Source organism: Centroberyx affinis, unplaced genomic scaffold (genome assembly GCF_046629955.1).
Source record: "Centroberyx affinis isolate AG114_WGS23_722 - 3 ecotype Tasmania unplaced genomic scaffold, CSIRO-AGI_Caff_v1 ptg005173l_1, whole genome shotgun sequence".
NCBI lineage: Eukaryota > Metazoa > Chordata > Actinopteri > Beryciformes > Berycidae > Centroberyx > Centroberyx affinis.
The window spans coordinates 84,018-106,374 of NW_027282570.1; the positions used below are offsets into that span (position 1 = coordinate 84,018).

The 22,357-nt window shown below is 39.8% G+C and overlaps 2 protein-coding genes across 2 annotated transcripts; both read right to left on the reverse strand.

The window, feature by feature from the left end:
• Positions 1-7,352: 7,352 nt before the first annotated feature.
• her3 (hairy-related 3) lies at positions 7,353-8,559 on the reverse strand. The gene is made up of 4 exons (XM_071546199.1): positions 8,447-8,559; positions 8,237-8,332; positions 8,049-8,130; positions 7,353-7,864 (listed from the first exon to the last, which is right to left on the reverse strand). The coding sequence occupies exons 1-4, from the start codon at positions 8,498-8,500 to the stop codon at positions 7,353-7,355; spliced, it is 744 nt and encodes a 247-aa protein (XP_071402300.1). The 5' UTR covers positions 8,501-8,559.
• A 7,646-nt stretch (positions 8,560-16,205) lies between these two features.
• tas1r2.2 (taste receptor, type 1, member 2, tandem duplicate 2) lies at positions 16,206-22,272 on the reverse strand. The gene is made up of 6 exons (XM_071546204.1): positions 22,084-22,272; positions 21,416-21,704; positions 19,924-20,649; positions 19,248-19,454; positions 18,918-19,038; positions 16,206-17,953 (listed from the first exon to the last, which is right to left on the reverse strand). The coding sequence occupies exons 1-6, from the start codon at positions 22,263-22,265 to the stop codon at positions 17,022-17,024; spliced, it is 2,457 nt and encodes an 818-aa protein (XP_071402305.1). The 5' UTR covers positions 22,266-22,272; the 3' UTR covers positions 16,206-17,021.
• Positions 22,273-22,357: the final 85 nt, after the last annotated feature.

Here is a 22,357-nt window from a genome sequence, read left to right on the forward strand (position 1 = left end):
GTTTTGGTGTTCTTTTTTGTTTAACAAGAGTTTGACTGGAACGTTTCCTCCCAATTCCTATTACACTGTCATTCGATATTTGTGTTAAAAACTGTGGAGAAATCATCATCAGACACTACTGTTGCACACCAGATTGCATACAGTAATTTACATGCATCAAGCCAATAGAGCACCAAACAGTACATTACACTTTGCAGCTGAGCATGACAGTCTGACATCACCTCTTAGTTGTTTGCATCACCTGTTAGGAGCCACTAACAAAATGAGATGGTTTTTCGAAGTAGCCAACCAGGAGGGAAACTCTAAACAATGTCGAATGGTCTGAGAGTGTGAAGTTTCAATCATGTGAGCCTTGAGGCTGACTTCATGTAGCACTACTGAAATGCAGGTTGCCATTCCCAAACGGCCAAATCCTCCACAAGACGGATTTTAAAATATTAGCACAAATTAGGAACACTGTGAATGGTATGGAAGCTGTATGCAAGGTAATGAGTTCTAGTAAATTAGTTATCTGCTTCAACAAAAAAGCAAACCTATTATGTTTTATCCATTATCTCACCACATATGCAAAGACTGTTAACGGTCTTGCACAACTTTGTTTGGTTTACGATGCTGAGAGTTTTTTTTACTGAACACCTGATTTGTTAACTAAAGCTCCATGAAATGATGTAGATGAAAAATAAGCATGGCCCAAAGCGTCAGTAAGGGATACTGTAGGAAAAATATACTTAAATGAAGTTTTATTAATTTTCTATATACTTTGAAAGTGAACAGGGTCAGTTGACTTTGGAACAAAGCATTACCACTGAATATTTAAAGAACTAATGACCATAAAATTCCTCATTATGGAGTTAATTACACCCAAGATAAGGACAAAAATTGTTAATAACTATCAGTGAATTATCAGTGAGATGCCCCTTCATTTGTATGACAGATTCTCACTTCCCACCCTCACTTCCTGAAGGGACTTACACGCAAAGTTTATAATTTGGAAGACATGTAAAACCAAACAAAATGTTGGTGTGGACCAAGCTTTACCAGTCTTCCTCAAATTTTGAATTAGAATCCCATCTTTTTATTTTCCCCAACAATTGCATGTGACAATTTGCTGACTTTGAGATGAGAGTGAGAGTTTGATAGCTGCCCAAAACATGTACTCTTCTATCGACAAATACAAGCATAGTCTGCTTTGGGCTTCGGCCTCTGTCAAGGACAGTAACGTTTAACATGAATGTATTTGCACAAGTTAGGTGTAAGTTTGCAAAGAAAATGATTTATCAAGAGTGATGACAATATGACATGAGAAGTATCCAGTTAACCCTTTGATAGCCTTATTAGTTGTGAAAGATTTCTTTGCTATTACATCCCAGTTATGAAGTTGCACGCGTTTGGCGTACACTTTTAAACTCATCATTGTCATTAAAATCTATTTTCTGTTAAATTCTCATGTATTAGTGCACCTCTCACTTATGGCGGCCTATTCACTTGGATACGCTAGCCTAAATTTACCTTTCTTTGGGAACTTGAGTTCATATTCCCTTGTCAAATTTTGCTACGTCATAGACTTTTTGCATTTTGTTGTGTTTACAATATCAAAATATAATTTTGTAACATATTCAAAGATTTATGACTGTCAAATATGAACGATGTTAAATGTTATGTTTTTCTTGTTCAGATGATGGCTTTGTTAAGAAGATAAAACTAACCTATTTCAAATTAAATTCACACGAGAAGATGCTTCCGAATCTTTTTTCCAGAGAATTTTACTGTAGATGCAGTTTGGTTTATTGATAATGTGTGATGTGGAGCCCAACTTCCCAACTCCTATTTCTGACAAACTTTCAGTGAGTTCTACTTCTTTTTGATTCTTCTAAGACTTTTGTTTAGGGACATAGAGCAGCACGTTGCACACGGTGAAGTTTCATTCTGCTACTTCTCATATCACCTTGAGAAAGAGGCATGCATGTCATTTTTCCCTGCTGCAGGTCACCAAGTGGCTCCTGGAGCAGACAGAGGTTTGGTGTCTTGCTCAGAGACTGTGACCTCCTGCTCCTCTGATGAATCCATCCTATTCTCTGCATGCAATGCTTTGTCTACACAGTAGTGACACAAAAAAAAAAAAAATTTTCATCTGATTATTGATTGCAACATGAATTGTGATACATAGCCTATTGACACAGCTATTTCTGCATTTCCTTTTAAGCTCTTTAAAATGTTAAAACGGACATTCTGACGCTCAGTTTCAGTATAAAGAAAGATTTTCTCCAAGTCTCCCAGTGATTCTTCACAGCACCAGAATACCTTGTTTATAAAGGTTTCTGAAACACCCTTCCCTCTGAGAAAATAATTTGTCTTTGATTGTATTTGTTCAATTAATGTCAAGCCCTGCACATTACTATGGCTTACTGTAAGTGAAATAAAATTTTAATTTATTCGACATAAAGTACTACCATAGATGTTTAGGGACGGATTTTTCAACCCTTCACAGCCATTTTTCTTTCTTTTTTAAAACTCCTGCACTGTATGTTGTGCACTATGGGTACAGCCTACAGCAGGATGATTTGTGTCAGTTGTTCTGAACATAAAAAGATAGGCAAACTGAGTTTAGGTGGATTTCCCCTCCACTACATCTTCGGACTTCAAGAAACATTTTCCATCGTCTACAAATTTCACTGTAGCTGTACAGGGCGGTTGCCATGGTGACCAGATGTTAAACGGCTCCCTCCCCTGGTAGTTTTCTTTAGTCGTTTTTTCTAAGAAGCTAAAAGACTGAAATCCTCTATAGAAAGCTCAGTTCAAGCCATGGTTCAAGAGAGCTCAACACCGGCATCGACCGTGAGTGGCTGGACAGCAGCATCGCTTCTGCCCACTCTCTAACGTGATTTTCGGTCTTTAGGTGCGATGAACTCACGTCCAAAAGGAGACATGTATGACCAAAAGGCGAGTGACGTGAATTCATAAATGTCCGAGGAGCTAAATATACAAACACGACCCGTTATGAACTTAGACACAAACAAGAATTGCATTTTGCTAGCTAAGTTTGGATGGGTTTCCTCTCTGATACGTCCCTGGTCATTGGACAGAATAAACATTTCGTATCTTTTACCCGTTTCACTCGGTTGTAAACATGTTCTTGCGCAAATAATACCGTACTAGGCTCCTGAACGTTTGCCTGGACCTAACTAGACTCTATTGTAGAGCTGTAACGATTAATCGATTAATCGATTAGTTGTCAGCTATTAAATTAATCGCCAACTATTTTGATAATCGATTAATCGATTTGAGTAATTTTTTTAAGAAAAATAAGTCAAAATTCTCTGATTCCAGCTTCTTAAATGTGAATATTTTCTGGTTTGTTTACTCCTCTATGACAGTAAACTGAATATCTTTGGGTTGTGGACAAAACACGACATTTAAGGACGTCATCTTGGGCTTTGGAAAACACTGATCGACATTTTTCACCATTTTCTGACATTTTATAGACCAAACAACTAATCGATTAATCGAGAAAATAATCGACAGATTAATCGACAATGAAAATAATCGTTAGTTGCAGCCTTACTCTATTGACTGTTTGGCCAAAAGATGCCGCCTTCTGCTACAGCTAGATGAAAGGTTAGCTTGTTATGCTAGGCTAACGTTACCTGAAACTGAGATGTTAGTCAAACCTGCAGCAGGACGGAGACGCAGCAGAGTGGCGCAGCGGAAGCGTGCTGGGCCCATAACCCAGAGGTCGATGGATCGAAACCATCCTCTGCTAACTGTTTTATAGACAGTTATTTTCCTTTCACCTCAGACTACCGGCTCCTCTCCTCGTCTCCAGTTGTGGCAGCACCTGTGTTTCTCTTGTTAAAAAATAGAAAAGCGCTCTGTATCTTCTTCTTCGCTCTTCCTTACCTTGCAGCTCTCTGTCATAGGCTGCATGATAGGGACAGACCGTTTATAAATGTCGGCTGCGTAGTTTACTTTAAAACGTAACGTTATTCCACTATAGTTAGCCTAGTTATCTCATCAATTAAAGTAATATAATCCAAGGGATTACTCAAACTCAGTAACGTTTTGTGGTTACTTTCAGCCTCATTTCAGGTTGCTTTGCCATATTTGAGATACGCCAAATTATATAAGGGAACCGGTACAGATGTGAGAAATTTAGTTCAGGAAATTTATTTCAGGGTTGGAGACGAACACAATTTGTATTCTGTGCCACATTCTATAAAGACATCTGCCACCATTTAAATGACCTTCTGAGTTTCTCATTCTCACTTTAAACGTAGGCTAATCCAGAAATAATGCTCTAATTTTTCACAAATAGGCTATCTGTAATCAGAATTCATTGTTTTTAGGTAACAACGGAATACAAATCACAAGTAGCCTACTACCCTATAGTCTACTGACCATATCTGAGGCTTATCCTATTTTTGGACTCATTCTGCACTACGTCGCTCCTGTTAAAGAGCGTCAGCGAAATGCACACAATGTAGGAAACTATGTGCACATTCTTGTTTTGACGCAGGTGTCTCCCGCCTGCCTCAGCACTGAAGCTCCTGGTTAAAGCTTTGTGTCCGGATAGAGAATAGAGAGGTCGGCACTCTTTTTTTCACTCGCAGTGAGCCTCGACACGGCTCTTTCTCTGAGCTAAAAGGTAATTCCACGGTGTGCTGGAGGTCTAGCTGGAAACAGCCTGCAACCAAAGGCCAGAGCCCCATTGTAACACGTTTACGCCTAATTATGAGACTTGGGTTGAGCCACATTTGCTCTAGTAGTGTGCATCCCATCAAGTGATACCTTGTATGACTGTGCAGGAACAAAATGTGTCTTAGCAATTCATGCACAGAGAGTACCTACATTTTCAACAAAGTCACATGTTTGGATCTTGGTGTTGAACCTGACTAAGCATGCTGTCAAACAAACTCTTCAGGAGCAAAAAAGAGCAGCGAACAGGGGATCTGATCCTCCGGAGCGCACTTCATCCACGTCTGCTCTCTTAAGAGCGCTTGACTGGGCCCAGTCTAATGCAAATAACTTATTCTCTCCCTCCCTTCGGTTCTCAGCTCTAATATGCGTCGCTATTATAGTGCAAACCAAACTAGGTTACTTAAACAATACTGAGAAGAGTTCATAGAAATTCTTAGAAAAAGTTGAAGGGCATTCAGTGTGGAAGTCACGTGGCCTTTCCTTTCTTGGATAAAACAAACATTTCTTGTGGTACGGGCCTGTGTTCGTCTCATCAAAAGAGCAGCTTTGACTTTGTGGGAAGAGAGTATTAAGAAGATTTACAGGCCCAGGGGTGTATGAGCTGATCATGCCCTACTAAAAAGTTCCAGCAGTTGGAATAGCAAGCTTGCCAAAAGGGGTTGGGGGGCTGTGAGCTCGGTTCTTATTTTGCGGCCAAAACCTTGAACCAGGCAGGGTCTATTTTTGTTTTTCCTCCGTGCTGCATAGAGGCACCCCTCTTTCCTGGGGTACCAGTGTCTTTTCAACATCCATACCATCTGAAAGAGCAGTGGGCGTTTCAGCGATTCTCCTCGCCGCAAGGTGCCATCCTCTCCAGCGCTGCTCCTGAAGAATGGAGAGACACTTTATGACACCGCTGCCAAAGACTAAAGACCTCCCAACACAAGAGAGCAGCGGAAGAAAAGTAAAGGCTACTTTGAAGAAAGCCCACTAGTAGACAGTTTTGGGTGACAACATGCAACTCAGTAACGCGTTACAGTTACTGCATTCATTTCTCCAGTGAAGAATATCGTTTCATTTTGTCATATTACAGTTACCAATCAATGCATAAGACGTTGCTTTTGTCATCACTCCCTCTAAATATCAGATTTTAGTCGAATTATTAAAAAAGTGATTTGTCGTCTTTCCCTCACATTGCAGCTCAGATGAATAGTTTACTCTCTCTAAATACTCCCATGCCTATGATATTATCGAGCAAGGGGATATCGTACACATAAGAGGCAGGTGAGTTTTTGGTGGTGTAATGGAAACGAGTAGTGAAACGAATTACTGCTCCCAGGGAGTAATAATCAGGTTACTTTCGTAATAGGTAATAAGTTACTTTGCTCAGCAACGATCCCAACACTGATGGTATAAATGCAGTATGAACAAACCAAGGCTTTTAATTTCCACCTCGACGAGAAATTAGACTGAATCATCAGCAATCGTGTTTCTTAATCTAATTGGTTAACTATGACAGATTTGTACAGCGTTTCTCAATCAGCTAGAATAATGCGGGGAGTCCCGAGCCGACAGAAAGCCTATGTAATTAGTAGCAGAAAATTGTTGTGCTGTCCGACAAGCATCTAATTTGCGCGCCACTGTTTCGGTACTTATGCGTAAAACCAGAGAAGAATGGGAGAAATGACACGGGGGTTGTCAACCCCCATTTTCTTGGACGTTTTCTCCCTATGTCTTAACACCAGGAAATTACTTATAAAGTTGGATGTGTTTTAAGAATAAGAGAATGTTGCAAACGAAACATTGCAGACAAATCAAGTTTGGAAAAATGGCACAATACCCCATAGTGCTTTTTTCCCCCCAATAACTTACAAACGACTAGGCGGGTTCTAAAATCAAAATATAAGTTTGAAGAGGTCCTATGATATATAATCCAAGATAAATTTCGTCTTGTTGACTTTGGCCCTGTTCATACAAATAAAAACAAAAATAAAATAGCTGTTAGTTATTCGAGTTTGTGTGCTCAAAAAAGCAGATCCGTGTCATATTTTCTGACACTTCTGCATGTTCCAGGTATGAAATGACAAAACAATTGTTGACTGATCACTTTTCTAGCCTTAATCGAGATCTTTTTCTTCCGACTATGGTGCTGGACTATGGTACTGGAGAACCTTAATGGCCATAATGAACAGACACAATACGTCTCCATCGACAAATCTCTAAAATCATTGTGGTCGTGGCTGCACGGGCAGACTCTCTCTAGGACCGGTCCGGGACAATGATCTGCAAAACAGTCCCATATATTCCGTATAAACTTGTAGCCTATCTGTAAATATCTTCCCTGGGAGCATGCAAGATGTTTTCTCAGCAATGTTCGTGTGACTTTTGAGGGAGGGATTGTGATCTAAAAATCACATTTGACACTTCAGCTCTCACCAATTTTTGTATCTGAATTATAGATGACCCCTTTACACCCAGAGGGAATTGTAGTAGTCTACGATATGACAGGCTATATATCCAGTTTGGACAAGTAAGACAACATGTTCTTTCTTTCGGCATTTTTATTAAGAAAATAAAACATATATATACAAGTAATAACATATTGGGTACATCCATACAGTGCAAGTGTATAAAAACATTGAATCAGACTATCAATTATCTACAGCTTTTGAGCGAATCTACCATGGCCGCCAAACGGTCTGTTGAGTGCTTGCGACTTCATTCCTGCACTGACTGACGGAGTGAAACTTATTGCTGTGACACGCACTGGAACTTGTTTTTCCTAGACTGTTTTGTGTGGGTGCCGCCACGAGGAGGGCTCGTTTGGTTCCGGGAGACTGTCGTTCCTCTTTAATTTCAGTCGGTAGAGAGTGGGACGTGGGAGCTGTGCTTGCACTGTGGGGTTTGAGTGCTCTGGTTTTTTGTGTTTTTCCCGCCTCGGGTCCTGCTGTCGATGGAAGAAGCCGCTGCATCACCGCCTCTTGCGTCTCAGCCTTGGCCGGGTCGCTGTCCAAGGTGCTGGAGACTCCCCCCAGTCCCCGAGAGCAGCACAGCTTAGTGGAAAGCTGCGATAACATCCAGCGGTCGCTCCCATTCAAGTTGTCTGCCATCAGCAAGTATTGGTTGACGCTTGCCAGGCAACTGCGGAAGCCTGCATGGTAGTCAGAAACCTCGGAAGCCGTGGTAGGACCTGAAACCAATAGAAAGACATTTTAAGGTGAGAAACATGCGTGAAACTGTGCGCAAAGCTGTGCGTAAAGCTGCGCGTAAAGCACCCATAAACTTAAAACAGCCGGGTATTTGTAGTCGCGTTATTCAAATTATGTTTGAATGTCGATGGCCTAGTCTACTTCAAAAGTGAATTTATAACTTACAGTTCTGAATCTTCTGGAGGTTCCTCAGATGTTTCACAGTGAGCTCCAAAATGTCAGCTTTCTCCAGTTTGCGCTTTCGAATCTGAATGAAGCAAATACATTGAGCAGTTAGCAATCAATCATTAACTGGTCTGCACAAGGCATTACATTTATAATCGAAATTATGAAATTACAGTCTCCATGCTTACATTGTTGGTGTAATAGCTCTCCAGAAGAGATTTTAGCTGGTCCAAACACTTGTTTATGCGGGCTCTTCGTTTCTTTTCCATGAGTGGTTTAGATACCTGTTAACAAAAGAGGAGAAAATCATTCAATAAAGGACACTAAGTTTTCATAAGTCACAGTATTTGGCCTTCTACCTATAAGTCCAGTTCCCATTCAGAAGTTGCTCTACACACCTTACTTCGAGCGATGGGTTTGGATTTTACTACGCAGTCTGATGTTGCCACCATTCTCTGTTGTAGTCCTATTCTAGTCCTATTCTGGTTTCCTTGAAGTTAATCTCTTTCCCTCTCTGGAGCACGAATGAAGAAGTTGTGACCCCGAGTGGATTTATATAGAGACACCCACTTAACATCTCAATGCCAAACAGCCTGCCTGTCTCTCGCGCTCAAATGAGCAGCACTAGCGTCATTTGTCAGCCAAAACCAACCAAAAGCTCACACTCACCAAAGAAATGTGGCAGAATTTAATGTTGTTGTTGTTGTTTTTTTAAAACTACTAAATGGTTTTCTACTGAATCCGTTCTCAATCTATTGAAATATAGGCCAAAATGACCTGAAGTAATTCGTTATTTATCTTCTTTAGTTAATTTTGATCAACTAGTTTTTTGTTTTTTTTTTACAATAGCCCGTTTACACAGGCCTATACATGGAATGGTAAAATAGGCAGAAATAGGCAAAAAGGGACATTATGAAGAAATGAAAATCCCACTAGTAACAGCTTCTCTGTTGCTGTGTTGTAGATCATAATTTGTCAAATGTGTTGTTAATAGCTTATAGGATTATTTGCAGAGCTATTTTAAGCACAATATATATCCATAAAACTCATATAGAAAATAAATAAAATCTAACTATAGAATACTACACTGTGTATTGAATGCGTTATTAGTGCAAAATACCAAAGAGACACCAACGTGTGGGGCAAAAAAATTAAGAGAAGCGTAAAAATCAAAAACATAATGGGTAATCGTAATGGTAATGCCTTGGTGAGCGGTTTGGGGACTCGTACTAACTCGTGTTATTCATTCTTTTATATCTGAGTTTCACGCCACAAGGTCGAAGGCAGCACCGTGGTAATTCCCTGCGTGTCTCCACAACATTTCGATTTTCTGGTAGCCAAATGCAGGGAAACTGTCACCTCCTGCAACGAGGCACAACAGGTGGCTGGGCATAGGCTACCTCAGAGGCAAAATGTGCAGCAACGCTCTAATTTACGCACTTCAAAAACCAAACATAAACAAGAAAAGCATAAGAGATTTTGAAAAATTGTGTACACTTTTGTATTCTTTGGCTATTGTGCGTCAACAGTTTTTGTCTTCATACCAGGCGCGGTGAGGCACCGAGGAGAATCGCAGGGCCGCCCCCTGTCTTCGGTCCCTCGCCTCCCGATTCTCCACACTGCTGCCTGAAAAGGGCGAAGGCTTGGGAAAGTCATACCAGCTGAAACAATGTATAGAATATGGGCAAACTGCAGTCCACTGCGCATCTTGTGCTCACATACTCAGACCACCTGAAAATAGACTAAATGGGGCTGGATGAGAAACTAAGACCCAGGTGGTGCAATAGGCTGCAGCGTTGTCGTTAGTTACAGGTGTTCATTCATATAGGCTACAGTAGAAGTTACGTTTGTCTTCAACAAAGTGGTGGGAGAGAATCTATGATTGCTATGTAACCTTTGCATATAAAGATATCATAGCCTATATTTGAGAAGCTTCAGAAGCACTGAAGATGGAGTCTTTTTTAAAGACACGCGACAGGCTGAGAAAAGCTTTCAGCTCTCAGCGTTGCCCAAGTCTCCTCAGGTTTGATCCAACACACAATGCGTGTGTTAAAATGACAACAGAGGGCCCGGGGTAAACGGAGAGGGGTTTGTCTCGGTGTATTCAGTCCGGGGGCAGAGCGCCCATGAAAAGAGGCCAGTTTATAGTCGTGGGCCATTGATCTTTTCTTTTCGTCTGTTTTGTGACCACAAAAGTGTGGGCATCACAGATTCCCTCCACTTCTAAAGTGAAGCCACATGGTTTGCTGAGCAGTTTTTGACAATATAAACTAGATACATGCACAATTTGCAATGGCCAGAATTATTAGAACATTTAAATGAACCAGTTTTATCCCGTTTTATTTGAAAGGTTAAAATGAGGCAGATTACCAAAGTTTGAATTGACAACATACAAAGCTAAAAGATTTAATTTTGAAAAGCTTAAATTGCATTAGCCTACAACTACAAGCTACAAACCCCGTAGACTATGCATACGCTATCCGTTTATTAAATTGCATGTAGGCTAGTCCTAATTGGTGTAGGCCTAAATGCATTAGCCCACATTCAAGGCTGGTCTGATTGGCTTCAAGGAACAAAGTTTTAAGTCACAGCTTGTAACCTATAGGCCTACTTAAATCGTTCAAATAGCCTACAATTGAAGCGCAGTCTGGCTTGTGCCAGAAGACGCTAATTGCGTAAAATGTACCGAAAAATTGCATGCCACAGTTTTGGTGCTATATTCTGAAGCGTTTAATCAGTATGAAATTCGGCCGAGATGCTCTGGTATAAGTGAGCTTTCTCGCGGCTTTTGTCCTCTCTGGACGCTACATTATCTGCGTTTTCACGCTTGGCTTTAACACAAGACCGTGGTGGGTTGATTTCAGCATGGAGTCGTGGTATCACAGCACTCGCTTGTCTCGTTATTCTGAGCCATAGAGGAGAGATTTCACCGCTGATTACGCGGTATAATTTCAATTAGCGTTGGTTATACCCTTTGGGGTCAAAATGAGAACGGAGATTTGCCAAATGAAAGGGATTTGTTTTGGTGTTTTTATCGAAATAACTGTTGACCTGTGAATGTAATAAACATCAACACTGAAGGAATGAGCCAGGCTTTAAAAATGTTTCCCCACACATACCACTTCACCTCTCTCTCTCTCTCAAAAAAGTCAGTGTCATCATCTATCCATACGAATAGCGCAACGAGAAACTTGTGTCCCAGTTGGACATGATAATGCCAATGCCATTAAATGACAAGTTAAGTGTATGTTTATAAAAGGACGCGGGCTCTCCCTCCACTTTCACTTTTCAGCCCCGGGTCATTCATTAACCCTGGCGGGCCTTTGTCATGGATGCCTGCCGGCGGGGACCTGACAAAGCTGCTGTAATAATTGGACTATTGGGGGACTTGTTAACAACAATTAGTGAAGCAATTATACAATTACTGCAATAAACTATTTTACTCCTAGAGGGAAACTGGGAGACATTAGCAAGCCAATGGTTACATTATAGGCTACCCAAGTGGTAGGCTACTGGAGATGTCAGTAATGCAAAGGCGGATACCGGCATCTTAACTGTACTTCTTTTTAATGCTTGGTTTATTAAAGTATAGAAAATATTGTAGGTTATCAATGCAAAACTGTGAGATGGAACTCCCCCATACGCAAAAATAACATATTTGGCAATATCATGCCAGTGTCTGAAATATTTCACAATAGGCCTATACATATATTCATTAATAATATATTCTGGCAAGCTATTCCAAAATGTACAAGTAAATATAGTCTATTTGTTTTATTGTTGTTGTATAATGTATTCTGGGATGAGCACGTATATTTTAAAATATCAGATTTATGAATCATGTATTCTGAGATAAGAGTCTATATTCCATGTCAAATGTATTATAAATGCATGTAAATGCAGAACATGAAAGTGACTATTTTTGTAATGTTGACATGTATTTCCTCCGTATATTGTAGGCCTACACGTAGGCCTATTGCACATTTTTACATGTGGTTATCATATAGCCTATATCAATACAGAACTATGTTGTTAAAACGTATGTAAATATAGGCCCATATTTTTTGGGTATTGCTGCGAGCGGAGCAAATCGAGGTCCCGCCTTCCATTCAGACTGACCTGAGGCAGAACTGGTGTGACCAAAACGTTTATTGTGAGCAACAAGGCCAGAGTAAAAGGAACAGGTACACGGACAGGTGCACTGGAAAAAATATTAGAAATATAGAGAGGATTTGTTGAAAAGCCACGCGACGGACCTGTTGACGAAGCTCTGATCAAACATCAAACAGAAATAGCATCATGAATTTCTATAGACTGGTCGTCAGGTTATTTAAGACTTCTTACTTTGGTTTGGGCACACAATGGCTGCTGTTTGCCTATGTGTGCCGGGGTTACCGCCTGAAAAGACCAGAGGTGCACATTAACATCGCTTAGGGTTTTCTCAAGGGCCGAAATGAACTGACTGGAAAGTAACTTTATAACTCGCTGGAGGATGAAGCCTTTGTCGAGCTCTCGACTGAAAGACACAAGTGCCTAACAAAAGAGGAGCGCCTTTGTTAAACACTAAAGCGCATGGGTATTGATGCGCCTTGAATTGCAAAACATCTGCCATTTACTCTAGACCACTTCAAACAGATTTGAATGAGAATAACGAAGCAACTTTTTAGCGCACTGTCTTTGGCCGCGCGTAAAACAACAGTCACCGGCTTATGACCGACTTGGAAAAAGAGATTAGAAGCATATTGTATACTCTTTTGCCTTTCCTGGAATTTAAAGTTTACTTCACAAGCCTGTTACAGTCAACATGTCAGGTAGGGTGCCCATTTTGGTCAGCGTTGTCATCTTAAGTTACACGGGCCCATATTTCATTACAATATTCAAACCTCCAAATGTGTTGGAAAAGTTGTCTAGTCTGATTGTATAGTCCACGGCATTGCGGTTTCGGTTTGAAATTCAAGATGGGTTTATATAAATCCAGAACTCAGAAAATAATCTGACTTTACGCACAGCACCTGCGGCTCTAGAATAAACCTACAGTTGGATTTAAAGAACAGCGGACTGACTAAAAATTAACTCCGACTTATTGTCAGTGGGTTGACACGGCCCGACTGTATAGACAATGAGTTAATGTAAAGGTATTAAAGCCCACTTCATCATGAATTCATTGGTGAGACACCACTCACTTTGTTAATTATCAAACCAATATTCCCAAAGGTCTAAGATAACCTCGTTTTAAAGACGTTCTAGTATTTCGACTAAATTGAGTGTATTACAAAACAATATGTAGGATATTCAAAACGGTTTATTAAATGCAGAAATTGAGTGAATGGACATAAATGATCTTATTTGATGTGAGGAGAAATGTGTGGCCAGGCTCAGTCAGCAACAGCAGCATCCCTGAACTAAATGCCTATTGATTCACAAGACATTTTTCTTTTAAGACAAATCCCATATGGCCACCAAAAAGTAAGGGCTTCCACTTAAGTGCGTTTTGTTTTTGCTTTGGCTGCAAAAAGAAGGACCAGTTGCCGGTCCAGTTTTTCCCAGGGTTTTCCCTTTATCTGGCAAAAGTGGAAAATTGGAAGGTACAAGTGAAAAGCCATGGGGCGTTCCTCCGATTTTCCTCGCTCCATATTTTGTAAAACAGAAATATGTGTCCTCTCAGCACGCAGTTGGTGCTCTCGACTCGAACAAAAAGAACAATTTCTTTAAAAATAAAATGGGTCTATATGTTAGCTGGTATGGTTCGTGAGAAAATACTAAAAATGTTGCGGCAATGTAGGTCTATTGATGGTTTCGTAGCCTACTTATCTTTTAAAATGTATATTATTTTATTTATCATCCTGCAACTTGACTATTCATTTTAATCACCCCCAGATTACAAGATTAAAACATAGGCTACCCAAAGCTTAAACATCGAATAAATGGATGAAAACATTGAATTCTGTATGACAACGTGTGTGGCGTATGTAACTCTGAAATTGGTATGAAATCGTCAATTTGTTGGTGTCAGCGTTCGGCTTTCCAAACGCACCATATGCCATGCTAAGTGGCACTATTTACCGATTCGTTCCTAGTTTCACGGTCCATCCTCCCCTTCTCCTTGCCAGGAAACTGAATAGCCACAACAAAATGGCAATTTACCCTCTGGAACTGTCACATACCCCCTGCGGTAAGGCCTTTTCCGTTTCACGACGTGGGGCACCCCGGCTTCACTGAGCGCCTCAGTTTGAGAGTTTGACTTTTAAATGGAGAGGAAAGTGGTTCACTGTCAGTCTCTCTCAACAAGAATCAGCGTTATGTCACTCATAGTACCTGTAGCCTGCCAGTTGTCAGTGGAAAGCCACCTGTCAGGAACATAAAAGGAATCAAAAGCACCTATACTTCATGTGTTAGGTACCAGGAATTATAGCAGACATGTGGAGAAGAAAACCTACACATGGCACACAGTGGACACATGGTCATATTGGTTGACTGTGCAATAACAGAAGAAAAGCATAGCTAAACCTATTAATTTACACTGTTGGTAGAGGGGGTAAAGATGACTCAGATAATCCAACAAATCCACTCCCTTTTCCCGCAAGAGTAGCCTCTTGCCAGGCCGCACTTGTAAATAAGAATTTGTTCTTAAGTGAGCTTCCTGATAAAATAAAGGTTAAATAAAAAAAAAAGAAAGAAAGAAGTAGTCTAAGAATATGTATAGCCAAGTCCTCATGGGTATCCCCATACTACACTAAAGAAAATTAGAAGGCAATAGCCTATCTGTCTATCAACAAATTAAATTCCCTTCTAAATGTCAGGGAGCTAACATATCACACACAGCATATGCAGATAGTCCTACACAAGCTGATATAATAAACATTGAAATAATCCAATAATAAATGTCAACTTTGCAAACAGCGTGCAAAACCCCTGAATGCCTAGAGGCCAAACATGATTCTCTGGTCCAGAGATGGTAGAGAATGAAGAAACCATGGATTTTGAATCGTTAAGAAGCTTTTGTCTGGGAAGCAACATGATAAAAGACAGCGGTTCTCAGGAGAAATACCCATTAAAAAAAAAGGATTATGTGCCCAACTTGGCCAGGAAAGATATTACTAGGAGGATCCTGTACAGGCTGCTTATTGCTCCTAAAAAGGAATTAAATTCAGTATCAAATCAGTAAACTACTTTGGCTCCCTCATGTGTCCAAAAAAGGTACAGAAACACATTAGTATAGGCATGAAAAAAATGGAAACAGTTAAACCAGGGCTGAGTATCCTTCATTTGTGACTTCTGGGTATGACTTCTGGGTATGAGGGTATGATAAAATGTTGAATTTCTATTCGACAAAGCTGTACACACACACTGTAGAAGATCTGGCCATGATCTGACACCGCCCCCCTGGAGACTGGAGAGGAGAGGAGAATATAGGACCAGAGGAGAGGAGGAGAGAGGGCTAGAGAGGAGAAAATAGGACGAGAGGAGAAAATGAGAGAGGAGAACAGAGCAAATGCCCCTGCTGCCCACCCAAGTTTACTTGTAAATATGTAAATAAAAACAACAATTTGCTAAACCTTGGCCACAATATCTGGGCTCGACTTCATATAACAATACATAGATTTCTGTTTATATGATTATGGTTATGGTTGTACTTTATTAATCCCTAATCTCTGCCATTACATACAATGAAACAAGAAAAGGTAAAAAAAGAAAAAACAGAGCAAAGTAACACAATACACTATTAGATATTATTGTGGCTGTTTTTGTGTTAAACTAAATTCAGAGCATCCAAATGCTCAGATTTCAAATGCAGCCTCTTGTTCAAAGGCTCTGTAGAATCTGGTTTGAAAATTGATAGTCTGGATAGGTGAAAAATGAATGGATATTTTTACTCACATACTTCGCTTAAGTATAGTTTTGAGATACTTTACTTGAGTATTTGCATTTTAGGGAACTTAGTCAAATCTCCACTATATTTAAGTAGTGCCTGTAGTAACTAGTTACTAGAAAGAGACATAGACATAGATAGACATAGTGTTAAACTGAGGTATAGTGCCATCATGTGGTGAGATCATTGTTGCAGCGACATCAAAAAGTTTGTTGAATGGAGAGGAAAAACACACACAGATCCCATTTCATGTCTTTATTTATTTATTTTGTATATAACTGATGTACGCAGATATTTGAATAGCATCAGCTGTTCCCCATTCCATGTTTCACCACGGCTGTTACATGGCTGTCAACTCAACAGTCATTCATAAGAAGCTAATATCCACTATAAAACAAAATTAACATTATTAGTGTAATCTTGGAAATTTTATACAACATTTATGTAGGTGTAGTGTAACAGTAAAATAAGCTTAAATCCCTATGTCACCAAAAATACAAACACATTTTCTCATTATGACTGCACTTGTGTTTAAAACTAAGTTCAGATGAGTCAAATGCACGCTGAATTCAAGGAGTGCAAGAGTTAACACAACAGCTCAGGCATAAGTACATTTCTGTGAGCTGGTGATATTTATCTATTGTCAACACATGAGTAGGTTAGTAGAAGTATTGGAATAAGAACTGACAAAGAGATTTTTTTTGTTTGTTTTTGGTGTGTAGTAGTTAGGTGGTGTAATGGTTGTCTACCAAGGCCATAAAGGAGGGAAGTAATATATCATTTCATCCAATCATATTTTGCTCAAAGCTGGAATTTTGTGACTGAGTTTCTGTTTTGGACTAAGAGAGGTTGCTGACCACCTCTGAAATCATGTGTGCCTGTTGTTGGAATGATTCTAGAGTAGCTGTATCCTGCTTCGGCTCATTTCAAGATTTTGCTTATTAATACATCGCTCATAAAAACAAACAACAAAACTGTTGCAGCAAAATTAGACTACAATTTATTTTATAAAGCAAAATTGTCAGCATTGAAAGAGAAAAAAAAAGCCTGAAGCACATCAGTTTCTCTGTCTGCAGAGACCCATAGCTGCTGTAAGTTGTCTGCTACTTGCTAATGTTTTTGGTGTAACTCTGAATGAGACCTTGGAAGTACTGCTGCGTGTTTTTGTGGGGCTGAAAAATGATGATGTAGCATTTTGGGAGAAAATACCAGAGCAGGACGGAGTAGAGACTGGAGAGTACTGCCAGAGCGTTAAGAGTTTGGATGTACTTGCCGTGGTACATTATGTATTCAGTGGCAAAGATGATCCAGGTGATGCTCAGCAGGAAGAGGCAGAAGGTTATTGCTTTGGCCTCATTGTAGTTTTTTGGGAGGTCTTTCCCCATGTAGGAAAACACAAAGCAAAGGGAACACAAGAATCCAAGAAAAAGCACGGAAATGGTGAACGCTTTGAATTTACCGATCTCACAGCTGATTATGATTTTGTCTGCGTACCAAAATGTTTCATTGTAGGGCTTGTGGGGTCCAGAAGCATACTCAATAGTAAGTAACAATGCTTGGGTAAAAAATGCCACTGTGATGACCACCCACTGTCCATTGTATTTCATCCACCAACTGTGGAGCTTGGGGAACTTGGCGGCCATTTTGAAAATGCAAACAATTTGAAAAGAGCGCACCACAAAGCACGCTAGACAGGGAGTATAGAACAACAGAAATGGCAAATACCTTAAGATACAATAGGCACCTGTCGGCTTACCAAAGTAAAAGAACACGCTGAGACTACACACACTTAGGCAGCCTAAAATGAGGAAGCACATGGACCCTCCAGCAGATTTGACAACAGGTGTGTTGTAGTTAGTGGCAAAGAGAACGGCCATAGCTAGCGAGAGGCCCACCAAGGCACAAGTCGCTACCATGATCAATATAGCCACTCCGTCTGTGAACGGGACGTACTCCACTGACCGCGGAGTGCATGATGTACTTCCGTCTACAGACCACTCTGTCTCCTGACAGCGCATGCACCGGTAGGGATCCTCTATTTTAAAGGAGAGAGGGACAAATGGGGGTAAATTTAAGCATAGCCATAGAAAAAATAGATAAGATAACTGAGGGTGCAGTGTTTTATGTTTCATCTGTGATATGTTCTGTGATATGTTCTGTGATGAGCTTTTCGTTGCCAGCAGGTTTACTCTTAGGTAAGTTTTACGTAGCATTTTGGGAAAACACACACACACACACACACACACACACACACACATATTTGATACCACCTTAGAGGTAGTTGTTACAAGACAAAAACATCTCACATGATGAGAACAAATTGGTTCATTGTTAGGGATCAAGTTGAGGGAAGATGACAGTAAAACCAATAGAAACAGTAGAACCATTGTTCCATTACTGATATAGTTGGATGCCATCTTTTGCTGATTAATCAGTGTGAATCAATCCCCCAGCCCGAGCAGTAGTGCTACTGCATGTTGTTCTACCCACTGAGCCACACAGGATCACATCTGAAATTAAACCCACTGATCTGTCACTCCTTTTTCTGAAGAATCAAGCAGGTTTTCAGAAAAAAAGAAATCACTCTAGACAGAATATTCAATGAAATAAATAATTTGTCACTGTAATATGCTTCTGGTTGCCAGCCTGAAACCACAGCAAATCACTATTGAATAGAAAGAACACGACAACAGGGATTAAAAATGTTTGTGATCAAAGCCACTTGTGCATTATATTGTGAATATACAGTAACTCCAGATTTACAATAAATTAGTGAGCTTTTGAGTTTTTCTTTTTTTGTCAGATTAAAAATTCAGTGCTCACTGTGGAAAACAAAGCCTATGGCTGTGTTCAATCAGCTCGAAATGGCTATTAAATCATCTCAGCAGTGGAAAACCATGCTGAGAGTCTGTGGTGTTAATGACACCGCCTCCTCATGCAAAAAAACAGTGGTGTTCTCTTTTTCTCTCTTTTTCTTGTTTTCATGCATGCTATTTTACCTGTGCGGTTCTCATAAGTTCCATTTAGACAGATTTCACAATGGAAGCAGCATTTATGGATTCCATCTTTCTTCTTTTTATATCCTGCATCACATTCCGGAGAACACTCTGAAATAGGCACCTGTACAAGACAGTGATGTAGCAGCAAATCAAATCAAAGTGCCGTAAGGAGTACAGGCAAATACTAGGGAAGCTAGCATGCTAGCATGAATGACACCATCTATTTATCTTCCTGATAATATACAGGAATGTATTATCATATATATTGTGTTTTTCCTGGGTCTTAATATATATAAAAGTATTATGATTCAGAGAAAAAAAACTCCTCACTTTTCCATTTGCGTGCCAGTGAATTTTGGTGTTGTTGATAGAGAAGTAGACCGATGGACGATTTTCATATAAGCCAACCTCCTCTGCGTCACCTGTGCGGTTCCAGAAAACTATAGAATAGGACGCATGCTTGGGGTCACCATTTTCATCAAACTGAATAACCTGGTTTAAAAGGGTGAAGTTTGACTTCTTCAGCTCCTCTAGAACCTAAAGAGGGTACACAGAGTTGAAATGATAATACTTGCATTGGTTCCCAGTGGACATTTGAGATGCTAACTAAACAAGTTGTTAAACCATACAAATATTCCTGAGGGAGTAATTGCAGTATGACGCCCCCTGTTGGAACACTGTCACCCCACTACTTTTACAAAGTGATGTATTGGATTGAAGAATCTTAACTTAAATTTCTTGTCTGAGCTTTTGATTCCAAGGTAGTATTTGACAGAAAAACTATTTGCTTTTGTGTTTTGTTTGTATTCTGAGGCTGTAAAAGGTTTGTTTACATTTGCTATAGTTGTTAACCCTGGAGCAAAACCAGTTTTTTGAGTTGTGATGGATTACGAAAGTTCAAAAAGGCATATAACCATCTACAAGTCAAAGCTGAGGAACATATGAATCTAACCAAAACTCAGATAGTTAAATAAATGAAATAGATTCTCAAATTAGTTGTACTTACCATGTACGGGTACACTGTGATATTGTTACGGCATTTGCCAACTCCACATTTCAACACATTGTGTATGGCATGAGCGATGGCATAGGCCGCAGAGTAAATGGGAAAGGAATAAGATGGGTTCTCAGCAATGACCTCTTCTGGATTGAGGCTACTGCAGTTGCAAACTTGATTACAAAACGTCTCTTGTCCTGCATTTTCACAATGCTTCTGGTCTTTGGAAGAATAGATAAAATCATGGAAACCAGGTATCGCCACTACAGTCTCAGAAACCCCAAGTATAGTTCCAATATTTTGGATTCCTTTCAACTTGGGGAGCTTCTTGTTTAAGGACCATGTATCCCCTGCTATCCACACCTTGTTGGTGACATTAAACTGTATTGCTGACTCAATGGCAGGCTCGACGTGCTTTTTAAGGGCAAAAATAATAATGGTAGATATTTTCTGTGCCTCTATTTCCTTGTACATTCTTGAGTAATTTGTATTGAGTTGGAGTTCTTCGGTGTAGGCCAAGCAGATCTCTGTGCCCTTAATTAGTTTTTTGAACAATTCCAGGCCATCTGTGCTGTAAGCATCGCTGCTTTTGAGGAAAGCGACCCAGCGCCAGTTGAAGTACTGCATGAGGTGAATAATCACCTGTATGATGTCTTTATTGGGATGTACTGTTCGTAGGAAAGAAGGAAATCTCTGTTTTTCTGAAAGGACAGAACTTGCAGATCCATAATTTACCTGTCAAAAGAGTGATAGATCAAGTTTTATCATTTTAAGTGACAATAAAATACTCAAGTTATAGTTAAAGGCGAGGTTAGCAATATATCAAAGTAATAACATTACAATATAAACAATAACAATAATAATGACATTGTCATATAAATATGTTTGTTTTGCTACTCTCTATTGCCATTTGATATAACACAATAGTAATCCAACCTATACCCAGTTCATGAAAGCTTTTTTTCTTCTGGCAAACAGGAAATTATATGTTATATGGCTTTGGCAGCTTGTTATTTGGAATAAATAGAAGAAGAACTGCGTAGTTAGTGCACCACCCACAGAAACTCAAACTTCATCAACAGAAATTCTCCCAAATCCTCACCCATTCTCACCTATTCTTATCTAAATTTGTTCTAAATCATTGTTTTCCTCTACCAATGTCATTATAAAAACAAATAATCTGTGACATAATGTGAAGATGTCAGAAGACTACAATAAAATCAGACAATGACATTTTATGTAACTGTCAGATGAAAATGTCACCACGAAGCGCAGCATTGATAATTTGTATCATGATGTTAGAGATAACTTGAATATTAAAGCGATAGAGATTGGCTGCCTTCAGATCTTGGCACTCATGATTTTGAATTTGTGACTTCTTAAGGCCTGAAAAGGGCATTTGAGTCAGAAACTCTCCAGATATTACCAAAATCACAATTTTCTCACTGGGTCTGCATTTAGAAATATACAATAAAATAAAAAAAAAGGTTGACAAATCTACCATGGGGATGAGATTCATCATGAAGAACGGGGCCACAGTCAGGGTCTCAGTGCTTCCAAAAGGACCGATCACTGCCATCACTTTGGACATATAATTGTTTCCTTCTCGGATCGAGCCGTTGACCGAGATGAGCTTAAAAACACCTGGGAAATTGAGAGTATCTGAGCAGTGGTCAAATATCTCATACCCAAGTGATATGTTTGGCAGGAGGCTGGTAGAGTTATTGATTTCCTCTATGGAGAACCTCATCACCTGAAACATCCGATAACTTGGCAGAGTGAACTGTTGACTGTGGACAGAGAGAGACGGGAGAGCAGGAGAGTGGATTTTATAATAAGCATTAACCTTTAAATTTTCATGCTTCACTTCCACTGCGTTTTCACTGTGGCTTAAAACTATTTAATTACAAGTGCTTTGCAGCCTCAGTGCACTGCTTCAGGTATTACCATTTGCAAAGAAGCTTCAGTTGTAAATGGACCACAACAAATACTATCAATCTTGTGACCCCTTCCCAAGTTCGGATGTAAAGTCCATTTATCATCCATTTATGCAGTTAACTTTATACAGCAACTTTGACAATATAAAAATGTATTAATTGAATAGAGTGAGGTGAAAATGTGCCACTGAACTGTAGCTCAAGTTTGAGGCAAGACTGATATAATGCTCACCTGGAGCAGTCAATAGCTTCCGGTCTGACATGAACAACTGAGCCGACGGCATGATGAACATCAAAAAGTCCACCGAGCAAATAATCTCCTTGTAGATGAAACTCTGAGGCTGGAAGAGTGCATTGAGGCACGGCAAGCAGAAGAAATCCCAGTAGACACAGAGAGGCAAGGAAACGCTTCATTGTCTTGTTTACCTTTCACCAATCTGATGTGAACTCTAATGGGATCTGCTTCTGCCTTTAATAAGTTCTGACATGGCACATGGCGATGGCAC